Genomic DNA, 16,395 nt, shown 5'->3' with positions numbered 1-16,395 from the left:
GGCCTACAGCTGCAGCATGAAGCTGGTATAAAACGTTTTTTTACGTTTTTATTAAAGTTGTCACTATGTTATGACAGATAATCTGTCAAACAAACTGAGTTGATCTTCCTTCTCCTAGTAGTAACTAGAAACAACCAATCAGAGCCAGGAGGCGGGGCTTAGCGCTGTCAATCACCCTTCATGTGGTGATGCTCATCCCTCCTTCTCTCTGCTACTGCAGTTTCTCCCAGTCAGCAGAATCTGTTGTGAATGCTAAGGCTAGTTAGCATCATGGGTTACTTGTGATATTAAGTTGTTTTTCAACACGTTGAGTCCAAATCCCTGAAAGGTTCGGTTCCACATCCCAGAGGATTATCTACAGGTGGGTCACGTTTTAAAATTACATGTATAAAAACTAAACTTTATTTTTCTACTCCAGAGTAGAAAAATAAAGTTTTAATGTTGGTCTGAAAGCCGACAGTAAATCTCTCCTGAAAGCTGGTGGTCATTTTCTCTGCTGATCCAGACGCCTGTTTGTCTACTGAGGTTCAATAATCTTAGAGCAAATATTCACAGAAACATTTATCTGTTTTGTTCTTTGATGGCCAATTAAACCAAAGACCGGCTGCAACGGAACCAGAACAGAAACCTCTTCCTCCTAGAATCCTTTTATTCAACCCAAATCTCCTTCTTCACGAAGCTGCAGCTTCTTGTTCTACACTCAAGAAGTCTCTGCTGCCCCCAGCTGGAGAAAGTTTGTAAGTGCAAGTTGCACTGTAGACTTGGTGAGCAGCTCGTCTTTTCCAGCATCACATGAGACACTTAAAGAATATTTCAGTGAAGAAACTCACAATATACTGTAAAAATGAAGAGAATAAATTCCAAATTTCTCTGTGATCAAGTTGTTTTATTGAAGAAAGCCAAAAGAAGCAAACTGTAGACATTTATTTTCCTATCTAAATCATAGAAAACAGAATCAGTTCTAGGTTGGAGTTAGTTTTAGTTTCTTCTTTTAATCACAATAAAGAAACCAGAAGGAATAAAGTAACAACAGCTGCAAGTCATGAAGAAAAAGCTACAATGTGCTCATTGTGCCGACATTTTCCAAGATACATATTACAAATAATATTAGTGCACAATAGAGGGAAGGTAGAAACCTGATTATAACATGAGGAAATAATTTAAGAATGAAATAATGTTATTAATATGTATATTTCAATGGTTGAGTTAAGATCTGCTCTGGAAAGCTAAAATGTAAAATATGATCAAATCTGTAATACAGTAAGTGAATTTAGTGAATATTAATCTTAGTGGATTTGTGTAATAAAGTATAAGAATGTGGAACATTACATGAGAAAAGGTTGTTATGGTACCAAAACCTGAGAAAGATTGTAAAGCCTTTAAGTTTCAGTTGTTTTCTCATTGACATGTGATTCATGCTTCTGAGAATGAAAATCACTGCAGGGATGCATTTTTCATCAGCAGGGCTGTGTCAGCCTCAGGAAGCTGAATCTGGGTGATGAAGTCTTTTCTTATTGGTTTTATGGATACCAGAGTGACCCACATCAACATCATGGATCGTTTCTTAGGTGTGACACCAGCCCAACCTTGGGCCCCGCCCCTCCGCGGTCCAGAGCGGTCAGCCCATCAGGAAATGTCCTGGTGCTCCCGATGGCCAGTCCGGCTCGGGATCAGGTTGGTTCTGAACTCTGGTGGATTCTGAACCCACAAGAGGGATTTTATTTTGTATTTATAAGCTCTGTGCTGGTTCACTTTAATGGTGACAATCTGTTAAAGGTCTGTTAAAAACTTCCAAAGTTAATATTCATCTCAACACTTTGCATAATAATTTCAAAACTAAATGAATTTTCAGCAGAAAAAAATAATCTGCAAAGTGTATAAATTATGAAGCTGGCATCCATCTCACCACCAGAGGTCGCTGTTGGATCACAGTAGGATTGGAAATCAGAGAAAACATTTTGAGTTTTAAATTAAATAAAAACCCACAGATCTGATTGAACCATTTCTGTAGGTGAAAAAACCTTGAACAGATAAAACATTGACAATAATTTTATCTTCAGCTTCCTGAAACGACATTAACTGGATCTTCATTAATGATCCATTTTACTGATCTTCAGAACCACTGAACTGTTGCCTCCTGCATCAGAACCAGATGATTTTCCTCACATGGTTCTCACAGCTGCTGAGATAAACGAGCCCAACAGGTTTGGCCTCTTATCTACAGTAAAACACACAATCAGACGTCAGGCGCTCAGCAGAGTGGATGATGAACCTTCAGCGGCTCACTGAAGCTCGTTTTGCCCCAGAGGCAGCCGGGTCCAGCGCAGGGTGAGGGGCGATCCGGAGGGAAGCAGCTCTGCAGAAAACCGAACGAGACGATCTCTAAACGTCGTGAGGAGGAGGAGGCCGTCGCAGACTTTATGCAGAACTCTAGGAAATGTAAAACATACCAAGAACTCAACTGACCAAAAGTTTCTATATTAATAATAAAATCTCCATAAAACTAGAACCGTATGGATTTTATCATTGATACTGGAGAACTATAATTTATTTTCCTGTCATTTCTATGTTCAGTTGTATTTCTCACTTTTTCAAATTAAACATCTAAACTCCACAGTTTGTTAAAGTTCTTAGATTCTGTTAAATCTCTTCAGTTTTCTTCCAATAAGTGAAAACCACAAAGATTGTTGAACCTGAAAAGATGAACATCTGGAACAAAAGAGAAACTTGGATCTGTTGGTTCTTCTCTGTTAGGAACCTTTGATTCTGGCTTCAGTTTGATGAACTTGTCAAATCTCAGAAATATTGTCAAATTTAGCTCTATTGCTCCTCATTCTGTACCAGTAATTATTTTTCATTCGTTTGTTTCATCACAATGTGCAAACTTTCCTCGAACTGCTGCAGGTTTTCACCAGGAGACACAAAGTGAAGTCAGTGAACAGAGGGGGCGCTGCTGCCTCCATGAACCTGTTTCTGCACCCACCAGGTAAATATGACAAGAGTCCACATCATTTTACAGGTTAGGATTTAGATCTAGGCTTTGACTAGACCAACGGTCTGCATCCTGCGACGATGTTCAGTCTGTTTGATGAGCAGTTCATCAACCATTAACTGGTTTCATCAGGAGAGAAACATCTAAAACCTGGAGGTATAATCCACTGTAAATTATAATCCACTGTAAATTATAATCCACTGTAAATTATAATCCACTATAATTTTTAATCCACAATAAATTATAATGCATCCCATAACATCTGGCTGGACGTCCAGCTGGTTTAAGGAGATGGGAGTAAAAGGTTGTGAGTTTAAATTCTAATATTTCAGGTATTATCAGAGTCTCATGAAGTCGCTGCTGTTCGATCAGTGAGGAAAACAAACGACTTGACCTTTGGGAAAGTAAGGATTTTCTTTAAAGGATTTTCTGCTTTCCCAGCAGGTTCTGTGTTTATGGTGAAAGTCCAGAAAACCATGTGGGGTTTTTGTTGACCCCTGATGTTGACCCCTGATGTTGACCCCTGACACTGGCCCCTGCCTTATCACCTGATGTTTGCACAAGCAGCAGCTTTGCTCTGATATCAGCTGAGTGTCTGGAAGGAGGCCTGGGTCTGGGAGTGACGTGTCCTAGTTAAAGTCTGGGTGAATGTTTCAGCTGTGTTTGTCCTGTGAAGGTTGGATCTGTGAACAGAGGAGACGCTGTTTGACCTTCCTGAAGGTCAAACTGGCTGACCAGTGACCAACTGGGACTCAGGCTGGGATCAGCACCAGTTAAACCAGTTAAACCAGTTCAACTTTATGAACATCCAATATGAACAGAATTCTGTTTCTTATTTAACAGAAAAACAGTTGAACAGTTATTTTGTTATTTTGGATTTAGTGGAATGATTTAAATCTTTTATAAGATTATCAGTCAAATGCATACAAATATCTCCTGCCACGTGAAACGAACTTGAGCGTGAAATGAACTTTGACCCCAGAGGTTTCTGTTTTCTGAACAGATATTGGTCAGAAATCGGTTCCATGAGAATCTCCTCTGTGTGCAGAGGAGATTCCTCTGCAGCCTGTTGGCCTCCGTCCTGCTGCCGCCTCACAGCGCCAGGCGTTTCCAGAAACTCAGGCAAGGCACTGCTGTGGTTTCATCAGAACCAGAGGTTCTGTTCGTCGGAACCAGAGGTTCTGTTCGTCAGGAACACGCTCAGCCCAGTGTGAGAAAAATGAGGCATTTTCCCATGACCTTCAGGACTGATCAGCACCTGAACAGGCGTTTCCATTCCTCACCTGATTGGAGCTTTTCGGGCGGCGCCACACCTGCCGTCCGTCTGTCAGTTTGGTGCTTAATGGGATCAGACAGACAGCTGGATGGTTGTTGTGACAGGATCTGATCTGATGCATCCAGGTGAAACGTTTAATCGACTGCATGAGAGGAACAAAATGCTTTCAATTTCAAATGTATTGGTGGGAAAAGCTGGAAGTGTTTTTAATCCCAGAAGCTTCAGTTTAGAAAGCAGAGAGGAAAATCCATCCAGGCTGAAAGAGCAACGCTGCAGCAAACTCTGATATTTATCAAAATAAAAACCTGAAGACTAATTCTGCACTTTTTAACCAGCTAAATGAACGGAGACGGTCGGGTCTGCAGGATTGGAGCTTCATTTTCCAGCAGCCATCTTGTCTTTAACCGGCTCCGTCCTGCAGAACCCGACCAGAATCATCAGTTTTTGTCAGATGGGCCTCCAGCTGCAGGCGTTCCTCTGGTTCCAGGCTCGGCCTCCTCGGAGCGACAGGACCAGACTTGTTTGTGAAGAGTCATGGGGGTGTGTCCCGGGTTATGTAAGGTCGGGTTGTGACCCACATTCCTCCCGGTGCTGCCAGCTGGAGCCGAAGTGAAAATGGAAAATCTCCTGCCGTGGATCACGTAGGCAGCAGGCCCGATCCGGCCCGATGTAAACACAGACACACCTCTACGGCCTGCTGCAGCAGCCTGCACGGTTCTGATCAGGGTTCTGATCACGGTTCTGATCAGGTCCAAAGGCTGCTGCAGTTCTGGTTCAGGTTCTGTTCAGATCCCAGCAGAACATCCAGATTCCTACCTGATCGTCATTCTGTGTGAACTTACAGTGCAGAATTTTCTAACGCTGAACCGTCGGCATGAAACCCAAAGCTGCAAAACGCCTTTGGGTTACGTCCAGAACCTGCAGCCAGAACCTGCAGCCAGAACCTGCAGCCAGAGGAGCCTCTGCTGACTCAGGAGTTCTTCTTACTGGTAAACATTTTGCCAGATGAAGCTGCTGGCAGACAGGCGTCACCTTTACGGCGCTCAGCTCTCCAACCTGCAGCTGAAAATACCGACTGAGCCGCTAATCCTGTCAGAGGAGCCCGTTTGTTTTCCTCTGGTCGCTCAGCTTGATTGTTTCTATTCCTGCCGCTGTTACACAGTCAGAACCTCTCTGGCATCTCTAGGTCAAAGGTCACACTAATAAATATGTAAAGCAAAAAAAGGCCAAACTATTAATATAATATAACATCAATATCATCTCCTTCAGGATGAACCTCTTCAGGACATCTATATCCATCCCAGCAGGATTTAATCAGACCCTGAACTTTGCTACTGGATTCTGCAGGCGGGAGAATCTGACGGATACCGGAGCGTTGCCAGGAGGGGATCTGAGGTCAGAGGCTTAGCAACAAGCTGTGCATGAAGGAGAGCTGGAGCTGGACCACACGACAGATTACATGTCCACAGCGTTTGCTGCTTTATGAGACCGTTTGGTCCACTAACTGCTCTATTCTTTCACTTTCTTTATTTAAATGTTATTTTTATGTTTTTCAAAGAGCAGATTCTCATTTATGTAGTTAGAGTTTAGATAAAGAATATGATGAATTCAGAAAAGTATCAAGTATTTTTAAGGTGAATAAAAATCTTTGTTTTGGGTTTAAAAATCCACAAAATACATTATAATATAGAGGTCTTCAACATGGGGGTCACAGCACACGTCAGGGTCGTGACAGTGCTACAGGAGGGTCGGGATGTTTCAGGAGAGTAAAATCCCCCCCAAAAAGAAAAAAATCAACTGGTCACACATCGTTCAACCAAACATAAACCTGTATGTTTGGTTGAACATACAGGTTTGTATGTTCAACCATAAGAAACGATGTGGCCGTTTTCAAATTCCACTGAAGTTTATTTCACACTTCAGGTTCCAACAAAACAAACTACAAACCATCTTTACAGTGAAACATTTTGTGTAACTGTTTCTTTTTCTTCCATTCATCCATCCAGCTTCCTGCGCCCCTCCTGCAGTGGCACTGCGCCCCCTCCAGGGGGCGCGCCCCACACCTTGGGAACCACTGCACAAGATTAGTGTGTTTGTTTTGGTTGCATCTCCTGAATGTAGTCCACTTCCTGTATTTGAAGCAGTCTCCAGTCCGCTTGGCGTTCACATATTGATCGATTGGAGTTCGATTGGAGTTGACTTTCTCTATTAAGACTCAGACTTTTTCTGGTTTCTCCTCTGCTCTTGTTAAAGTTTCTGAGCTGGTTTATTGATCCTGAAGTTATTTCATTACCTCCAAACCAGAAGAAGAAACGCCCTCCTCCTTAAAGTGAATGTTCATTTGGAAAGAATCTCGACTGGTTTCATACCGGATCTCATGCTGCCATGTCAGATTAAGGTGAGCTCTGCTGGTAAACAGAGGAATCCATAAAACTGTAATCCAGAAATCCAGGTCATGTGACTGCTGTCAGCCAATCATGGCATCCAATTTCCTCTCCCGATCTGTTTTGTCTGCAGGCCGTTGCTACATGAATGGTAACCGTGCCAACTGGCAGCCTGGAGACCGGACGGATGGTTTCTGACTGTCAGCCAAAGTGTCACAACCTTCCTGCTTTATGCTTCACATCCAGCAGACCTGAGAGTTTCATGTCAACTGGACTGGTGATACTGGTCTCGTTGAAAAACCATTAAGGGAAAGTTTGATTATGACTGACAAACAGTCAGTCAATCAACAATCAGTTCTGCTGTTTCTTTCTGTCTCTAAACCTCCGGCCGCTCACACTGAACCAGCATCTGGTCCAGTTGAAGGGGAGTTTTCCTCTCCACTGTCGCCACATGCATGATCAGTGTGAGGAATTGCTGTTAGGAGGTCAGAAGGTCAGGAGGCGGCCATGTCTAAAGCAGCCACTGGAACCAGTGGTGCCATCACTGGCAGAGCGGTTCTGTTATCAGGACGGCTTGATGGTCCCAACAGAGAGTGAAGGTCACTGGACACAGAGGTCACGACCCAGCGGTCAGAGCGCAGGTCACATGGTGGATTTGCATGTGGCCGATGGAAGCGCTCTGCATCTGTCCGGTTTATTCAAAGTGTCCAGATCAGCAGGATGTTTGGCTCTGAGCCTCCTGATGGAAACGGATCCCTTCAGGAGTCCTTACCAGGACAAACAGGATGGTTCTGGTTCTGATTCCAGGTCCACATGTTTTCTACAATTTCTCTTTGTTAACATCACAACAGGCAGAACTGATGGTACCAATATTCAAACTGCTGCTGCGACTGGTAGAAATTAGATTTTAATATGCAGACAGTGCTGGTGGTGGAGAAGATGAGAGGCTTTCTGAATTCTGGAAATTATATTTTTAACCATTTTGATAAACATTTTTCTGTAGTTCAGTTGGTTTATTTAAATTCAGTTTGTCTGTGAAGTGGTGACCAACACCAAACTTTATTTCTGTAAAACATTTCAGCAACAAAACAGTTCAAAATTTGATTAATATTTATTTCAAAACAACACAATAAAAATACTGTAGTGCAGAAATGACAAGATGGAGATGACAATGAGGAAACCCAAACAGAGAAAGAGTCGACTGAGAAGTTGGTGTTTGTTCTGATCGGCTGCTTCTAAAGCAAACCGATAACTGTCAGCATCAGGAACAAAACAATTTCCCAAATACGCTCCAAAGACTTAAACATCCATTGATTCTCTTACCTATTGTTTTGATTTTGCATTAGCTCCTGCTAACAGCGCTAGCTCTAGCTAATGGTGTTAGCTCCTGCTAATGGCATAAACTATAGCTAATTGTGTTAGCGTCTGCTAATGGCATCAACTATAGCTAATGATGTTAGCTCCCAAGGAGAGGACTGCCACCATTTTCCCACCTATAGTAGGAAAATGTCAACATCTTTAGTCTAACTTGTTGAGAAAGTTGTGGATTTCTTTCTGCTCAGGTTCAGAAGATGCTCCAATTTGGCCTCAGGGAAAGAAAAGTCTTCCTTCCAGCTGCGTTCAACAAAGTCTTTCATTCTATGCCTTGCTAGCGCTAAGTGGCTGGTAATGACTTCCTGGTTCTTTGTGTTTGGCTCATGTTCAGTGTTTGGTGTGTGAGGTGTAAATAGTGGAGACCAGAGGAGAAACTGGTCCAGTAGGTTGTGAAGTTCTGCTGCATTAAAGCATTAAGCTTCACTTCTCTACTTTTGTTGCTCCAACAACTCGCCTGCTGTTGTGAAACAAACACACACTTCACCTGTGAACTTTCTGAACTGTCGTGCAGCTGATTGGTCCACGAACTTCAACTAAGTGAATTTTCTAATGAGCTAATTTCAATAAACTGAAGTTATTTTCTTCGGCCCTAAAGAGGGACAATCTAGAGTCAACACAGTTCTTCCAGCTGGAAACTAGAAATCAGGATGACATCTGACCTCTGACCTGAACCTTCAGAGCCACATAAAGACAGTTAAAAGTGTTCCTTTTATCACCTGAGGAATATTTCCAGGACCAGAGACTAAAGTCTCAGACCAGAGAAACTCATCCAGGCTTCAGTTTCTCTTTAGTGGCTTTGATTCCTGCAGCAGCGTCTACACAGGTCTGATTGACAACCCAACGGTCCAGAACGCTGCAGCTGGAGTTCTGACTAGAACCAGGAGGATAGAGACATCACCCAGTTCTACATCACTTGGTTCTACACCACCCAGTTCTACACCACCCAGTTCTACACCATCTAGTTCTCTGGTCGTTCACAGAGAGAACAGACTTCAATCACTGAGTGGTTTTAGCACCAAATACATTAAAGATTTTCAGAAGTATCATAAAGTTATGAACTCTGAGTCTTTTTGGCTTTTGATTTTTATTTTGCTGTTAAAATTAAAATTAAAATGTAAATCAGAATCCCAGTAAATCTACAGAAATCTTCTCCTGCTCTCTGTAATGTGGTGAAAGTTGTGGGTTTGTTACTGGACAGGAACATCAGGAGTGTCTCTTTGAGCCTCTCTGCCCGGGGTCACCTCCATGACCGACTGAGAGAGAAAAACACAAACATGACCCTAAAGTCAGACGGCTGACACCAAACCAGGTCAGTGAACGTTTTCACTCCCAATAACAAAAACTCCCACATCAACTTATGGATAAAACATAAAAAAATATCTTAGAAAAATCATAAAAACATTCAATCTTTATCAATTATTGGCATAAACTTTCCATAAATGTATATTCTGCTAATTCTTTTAGCTGTTTAACAAACATCAGGATTTGAGTCTGTAGTTTAAAATATGAACTCTCTTTAGATTTAACCTATTATCCTCTATTAACCTCTAGAACCCGACGGACCCACCGGTGGGTCCGTCGGGTTCTAGAGGTTAATAGCCCTTGTGCTCCATCAGTGCAGAAAGGGTTAATGATTAATGCATGCTGCCGTATGATAACGGGGCCTGCTGTGTTTATCTGACCTTTGACCGGAGCTGCTGCTGCTTCACCTGCTGCAGGAGAGAAAACAGAAGAGAGATTTTCTGTTTTTCTACATTTTAAAGTTTTTAGAAAACTGTCAGGAAAAGTTTGTGCTGATAAGAAGGAAGAAGCCAAAGGTTGACGACCAGCTGCTGCTTTTTGTTTTTGGATATTTTAAAGAGTCAGTGAGCATAAAAAAGTTTCTCCTTCATGCAGAAGTTTTAATCCTGGACCCCCTGATGGGTTTCATAACTCATCTGGTTTCAGCCTGTAATTCACTTTATTCCAGCAGAAGATCCCAGGATTAAGTTGCTGTTTAGTTTTTCTTTCTCTGGCTCTGTTTTAAACCCCGGTCTTGTTCCTTGGCATGATCATCTGCTGCCTGATCCTCACAGCTCTCCAGTTCTGAGTCTCACATTTAAACATCGGCCAGCATCAACAGGTGACTCTGGAAATGAAAGGTGTTTTCTCAAGATCCACCAAAAGAATCTCATCAACTTTTCTAGTTTTATTTAAATTAAAACAGGGAAAAAAGCAGCTTTCATAATGAAGGTGAACTTGAATGAGTGACTAAAGCCTGCTTCTCCTTTTGGATGATTTGTTTGGATTATTTTGCAGCAGCTCTGTGAGGAGAGGCGTTGTGATGCAACCTGCAGGCTGAGGGTTCAGAGCCAGACGGATCAGACCGTTTCCATCCATGTGAGAACGGCCTGGAGCTGCTGCAGTCTAAAGTTTCACTCTGGATGGTTCACGTGTAAAACAACACTGTTTGGGTTGTGAAAGCCACCAGAGTGACAGAAAGATTCCTGACCTCTGACCTCCAGCAGATAAGGCATGTTCTCACTAAGCTCTTGTGTTTCCCTCCTACTAAAGACTCAGAGCTTTAAATGACTTGCACTAAAAACAGAAACAAACGGATTCATTTATAGATAAATTAATCTGGCTCTTTGAGGAGGAAACTTGTGGTTATTTTGGTTCTTTTGATTATAAAGTCTTCAAAATGAGGATGAACCTGCTGGGATTTGATCATTAAAAGGACAAAATGTTCTTCAGAACCAGAGGATCGGGCAAAGCAAACAGACAAAGGTCGTCACTTATAGAGCCAAAATGTTCTGCCTGAAAAGAAAAAGGACAAACAAAGAGGAAATAACTATTTCTGTTCTGTCCAGCTCTGTTGGCTGACCTGAAGATTCAGTGTTGCAACAAAACCAAACAGACTAATAATAACCCAACAATGAAGACATGCAGGTGAAATCATCCTGCCTCCTTTAAAGCTTCTTCTAATCTCATCTGATCCGTTTCCCCCGAGGAGAAACAGAGGAAGAACCTCCGTCAATCAGATGATATTCAGACCAGCAGTTTTCACACAGACAGAGATTCACAGCAGAAACGGACTGAAATCAAACACCAGAAGAGTTGAAGAAGTTTACAGATGAAAGGTAAAATGGAAACCTGAGACCTTTAAAACAAAATGGTCCAGTCAGGCAGATTACATGATACCGTTTAAAAATGACAATAATTAAAAAACAAACAGATTTAAATATTGCAGCTGAAACCAAACTGTTTCTATTCCAGCCTCTGGGGAACAGAACGGTACCAGAACCGGTTCTGGTCGTCAGGTCCAAGTCCAATGTTCCACCTGATGAAGGTTTGGGAACAGATCAGAACCTCTCAGTGAAAAAATCTTTACTGTTTGAAATGGGTCAGTGTTTCGGGAATTTTCAACTGGGAATTAATTCTTCTTCAAAATGGGAAAAACAGGAAAACATTCCATTCATGAGTTGAGAAAAGAATAAAATAATTAAAAAAAATTTAAAAATTACTGCTCATATTTACACTAGAGAGAAAATTAAAAAGTTTAAATCAACTCCAGCTGTGAGAAGCAACGTTTTCCTTCCAGAGGGATGAAGATGGAAAGAAAAGTGAAAACCTCTCCAGAGTTCCTGTTGGAGAGCACAGGCAGGGCTGTGGGGTCAAAGGTCATCCTCTGTCCTACCATCCCTGATGTAAACAAACTGAAGTTTACAGAAACTCTGTCTGATGTGAAACAGGTGAACATAAAATAAAATAACTTCCTTACTTTGTAAATGTTCCTGGATTCAGGATTGGGTTATGAAAATGATGCTGCAGCAAAGTGAACTGAGCAGAAGCCAGAAGTCCAGTCCAGGAGTCCAGGCCTTGTTTTTCGTGAAGCTCCAAGTCACAGGTGTTAAACTCCAGTCCTCCAGTTCCTGTCCTGCAGGTTTTAGATGAGCCTCAGGTACAAAGTACTGGAATGAAACGGTTTCATGACCTCCTCCTGGTGTGGATCGGTTCTCCAGAACCTTAATGAACTAATTCTTCTGTTCAGGTGCAGCAGAGGCTCATCTAAAGGTTGCAGGACAGCGACCAGGACTGGAGTTTGACACCAGTTTGCTGTAAGGTTACAGAGTGAATTCAAGCAGCTTTTTTTATTTTGCAAAGTTGATTCATGTTTCTAATCCAATCACTACAGTTTACAGAATTAGGAAACGTTACCTGAATGTTTGATCAGCTCTGCCTTTCAGACATTCACACAAAACTTTATCGAATTTCAGAGCAGCGACAACGAACAAGGAGAAACATGTTCTTTAAAATCCTGATTTAATGTATTTATTTGAAGGAGGACAGTGTAATTTAATAAAACACGTGACAGTACATGACTAAAAATATATAAATGAGGTTTAGATCATTAGTTCTTGTTTGGAGTGAATGAGAGTGAAACTCTGATCAGAAAACTGCAGTGAGACTCATTAAAATAAATGAGTGAAATATCTGGATGTCTGGACTGTTAATGGACTGTTAACTGTTTTCACCAAAGTAGCTTCTGTTGGGGAAAATGTGAAAATAAAGAAACACGTGGTCGCGTCCAAACTTTGAATGTTTCCTATTTTCTTTTACCTTCAGGAGAAATTTAACATTTTTAAACTGATGTGGTGCTTTAAGGTAAATTATGGTGAAAATAATACAATATAATCAGCAGCAGGAGTTTCTATATTTTTTGACAATTGTAGTAAAATAGAGATAAAATTTATTAAAAGAGAATTATTGAAGATGGAAAATGTTTGTACTTCTTTAACATATTTATATCTTTTATTATTTATGCATATTTTTCAATGATCCTTTAGACTTTAAACAAAAAGTGATATTTTTCTGCTGCAATTATATAATCATGTAAATGTTCTTATTACAAACCTGGAGGATTTGAACGTCTCTTCATGTCTGTCATCCTGTTTTAACCTCTGTTACATTCAGCTGTACAAAACAAGCTCTATAAATAAAGTCTGACTGCTGTTCACCTCTGAAACCTTCATCCTCAGTGTCAGATGATGAACCAGCAGGTCACAACGACCCTCTGCACACGTGAGAAGCGCAACAGCTCCCTGAAAATAAGAAAAGCAAAAGGAAGTTCATCCAATTTCTGATCTGTGTTTAAATGATCCACATGCTTTAAAAATGTTTAACTCAGCTGGAAATCAATAAGGTCAGTAATCTCCAAAAACGGCCAAAACAGCAGAAAACTCCTCCTGACTTGTGTTTATTTCCACATCAGATGAAGCATCTTGTAATAAAAGGTGAGCAGAAGGTGAAAGTTTCACGGCTCATCAGAGATCATCATCTGGAGCTGAAAGTTTCCTCCTTTCTTCTGCTCTGAGGAAATGTTGTTGCTGCTAATTACTCCTTGACTGAGTTGGGAAGAAACTAATTACATTTACTTGAGTAACGTTTTGAAAAAGATGTAATTTTAGGAGCATTTTTATTTCTTCCTTTTCTTATTAGAGTAAAACTTCAGTCTCCTCTGAATGAAGAACAAACATGTTTTAACCAGAAACAAACTCACACCTGCAGCTTCAGTTAAAGTTTCTGAAGTTTCAGAAAGAAACTGATGAGGGAAAAATGTTTCTTTTCCTGGTTTTACTTTGTAGTTATGTAATTTGAATAAAAACTGCAAAAACACAAAATCTCTTCATTTTAGCTTCTCGTGCAAAAATGTTAATACACTTAAAATTCTGAAAAAAAACTAATTTAAAAGTAACTTTTCAACAAAATGTAGGAGATTATTTTACATCAATGATTCTTCAGTATTTCTGAAAAAGTTAATCTGCCTCCTTTTTCTTTTTGAAAAGTTATAAATGAGTTTTGTCTAATTTTGAGTGTATTAATAAATTGAGTGTATTAATATATTCACACTAGAAACTAGAACAAAAACTCTGGGTAAGATTTTATTGTCATTCTGGTCTTTAAAATAGAGAAAGTTTTATATTTTGTTCCGTCTGATGATGTAATTTTTAAATATTAAATTCCCCACGTTTTGAATTTTTTTTTACCAAATTCTTTTTATTTTTATAAATATGTTGATGTAGTTCTACTCTTACTCAGTTTGGCTTCTTTGAGCTGTTTTTCCTGGATGAGATGTTGTGATCAAGTTGCTTTAAGAGACTTTTATTCCTGAATGGTTCTATAACGGGGATGTCGGTTCTGGTCCAGAGGATCCAGCAGGGGTCCATCACGACTCTCTTACTGCTGCTGAGGCAACAAGCCCAGGAATGTCAGCCATGAGGCGTCACTCCTCCAATCAGCTGCCCGCAGCCAGGCCCGCTGGCAGCTGATTGGCCGCTGCGGACTGGCCTTTGGCTTCCCCATTGGCTGCCTGCGCAGCCAGATGACTGCATATGCAAATGTTGCGTTGCAGGCAGTTGAAATCGCAGAGTGCTGAGCAAACCCCGGCACTGAGGGAGCGAAGCGAAGGGGGAGTGACCGCAGCATGAGCCTGTAGACCCGCAGACCTGGACTGAAAACCTTCTGCCTGTTTCCCCTCGGAGGGTCCGATTCTGTTTCCATGAGTGCTGCAAGGTAGGAAACATCAGAGCTGTAACTATAGAGCTCATTTAGATGAAAGGGTCAAAGTTTATGTAGGAAGAGTTCAAATCTGATGTAATCTTTGCGTCAGCTCAGCCAAAACATATTTTAATCTAGTTTCTAGTGCAAATATCCTGATATACTGGAAATAAGAGAAAACTAACTTACATTTAAGTTTGCAGCCGGATGGAAACAGTTTGTTTTAGAAAATAAAAGAAAATGTTTTTCTTGTCCAGTTGAAGCAGCAGCATCAGGTATAAAAGTTAAAAAAAGGTTTTAAAGTGTTAAAAAATAATTTACTATACCAGACTAGTAAATACTGTGGAGTTATTACAAATAAAAACAATCAGGATGTGCAACTTGTCCAAAAATAAAGTCAATAATTCTTTAATATTTATAATAAAAGTTCTATTTCCCCTGGTGGATTATTTCATTTAGAATAAAACTTTTCCTGCAGTGCAAAGTCTTCATTAATGTTAAGAACTTTATCTTGCCAAGTAGCTGTTTGGTTTAATTTAAGACATTTGGACCTGAAACTGAACTGAACGACTCAGAGAGGTTGTGTGTTTCTGCAGAGTGTTGATTTTAAACGCTTTAATAGTGAAAGAAGTGAAGTTTAATTGGTTTTACAGCCGTCCAGACTCTGATCCTTCTGGAACTTTCTGCTTGCTCCTCCCTCTCCCTCAGTGTGCTCACGTCCTTCAGTCCATCCGCGATGCCTGGCCCCGTGATGACAGACGTGGCGATGAGGTTCTACATCAGCCACTCTCCGCCTCCTCTGCGGAGCTTCATCAGCTCCTATGGCGACCTGCAGCGGCCCAAGAACCGGGCCACCCAGCCCAGCGCCCGCAGCCGCAGCCAGCAGCTCTACAAGCCGCTGCGGCCCTGCCTCAGCGGCCAGCGCCGGGCGGCCGACGACGGCGCCCACGTGGCCTGGGCCAAGAAGAAGCCCATGAAGAAGAGCGTTGTGTTCGCCGACACCAAGGGCCTGTCGCTCACCGCCATCCACGTTTTCTCCAAGTTCGACGACGAGCCGTTCCAGAACAAGCCGGTGGACGGGATCGCGGAGGAGCTGCAGTTCGAGATGAGCGACCTGGAGAACGCCACCATGGACCTGAAGATCAGCTCGGTGCGCAGCCTGGCGCTCGACTTCAAGCAGCCCTCCTCCGACTACCTGGACTTCCGGAACCGGCTGATCCGGAACTGCGTCTCCCTGGAGAACTGCTCGCTGCAGGAGCGCTCGCTGAGCGGCACCATCAAGGTCCGGAACGTGGGCTACGAGAAGTCGGTGCAGGTCCGGGTCACCTACGACTCGTGGTCGACCTTCAGCGACGTCGACTGCAGCTTCCTGAACAACGTCTACGGCTGCCAGGACACCGACACCTTTGCCTTCGAGCTGGAGCTCCCGGCGTGCACCCCGCCCCAGAACCGAATCGAGTTCTGCATCTGCTTCAGGGTCCAGGGCCAGACCTACTGGGACAATAACGAAGGCAAGAACTACCCTCTGAAGCACGTCGGCTGGAGCGGAGAGGACATGAGCAGAGACTCTGCGGCGCAGCAGAAACCGCCGGAGCACAAAGCCGGGGCCGCCAAGGTCCCGGAGCTGGAGTTCGACCAGTTCGGCAGCCCACGCATGTCCAGCGGACTGTTCCCGGGCTGGCAGAGCTGGGGTCACATCGACAACACCGTGCCTTACTGGTGAGCGCGCCAGAGCCAGCTCCGGGTCTGAGTCCGATCGACTCAAAGCAAACTGGACCTGAAGATACAAAACCCAGACAAAACCCCGAGGTCAACTGACCTGCTTTCAGCCG

The 16,395-nt window shown here is 42.4% G+C and overlaps 1 protein-coding gene across 1 annotated transcript in view; it reads left to right on the top strand.

Annotated features, from left to right (window-relative positions):
• The first annotated feature begins 14,420 nt into the window (after positions 1–14,420).
• The window catches only part of ppp1r3cb (protein phosphatase 1, regulatory subunit 3Cb), a 2,787-nt gene continuing 812 nt past the window's right edge, over positions 14,421–16,395 (top strand). Inside the window, exons 1-2 of the mRNA XM_044137010.1 lie at positions 14,421–14,578; positions 15,272–16,395. The exon at positions 15,272–16,395 is cut by the window's right edge and continues 812 nt beyond it. Of these exons, the coding sequence (XP_043992945.1) occupies positions 14,565–14,578; positions 15,272–16,286 (1,029 nt within the window). The 5' untranslated portion in view covers positions 14,421–14,564 and the 3' untranslated portion in view covers positions 16,287–16,395. The remainder of the gene's footprint in view (positions 14,579–15,271) is intronic.

The sequence above is a fragment of the Gambusia affinis genome, linkage group LG13, assembly GCF_019740435.1.
Source record: "Gambusia affinis linkage group LG13, SWU_Gaff_1.0, whole genome shotgun sequence".
Taxonomy (NCBI): domain Eukaryota; kingdom Metazoa; phylum Chordata; class Actinopteri; order Cyprinodontiformes; family Poeciliidae; genus Gambusia; species Gambusia affinis.
This window is presented reverse-complemented; position numbering and strand designations above follow the sequence as displayed.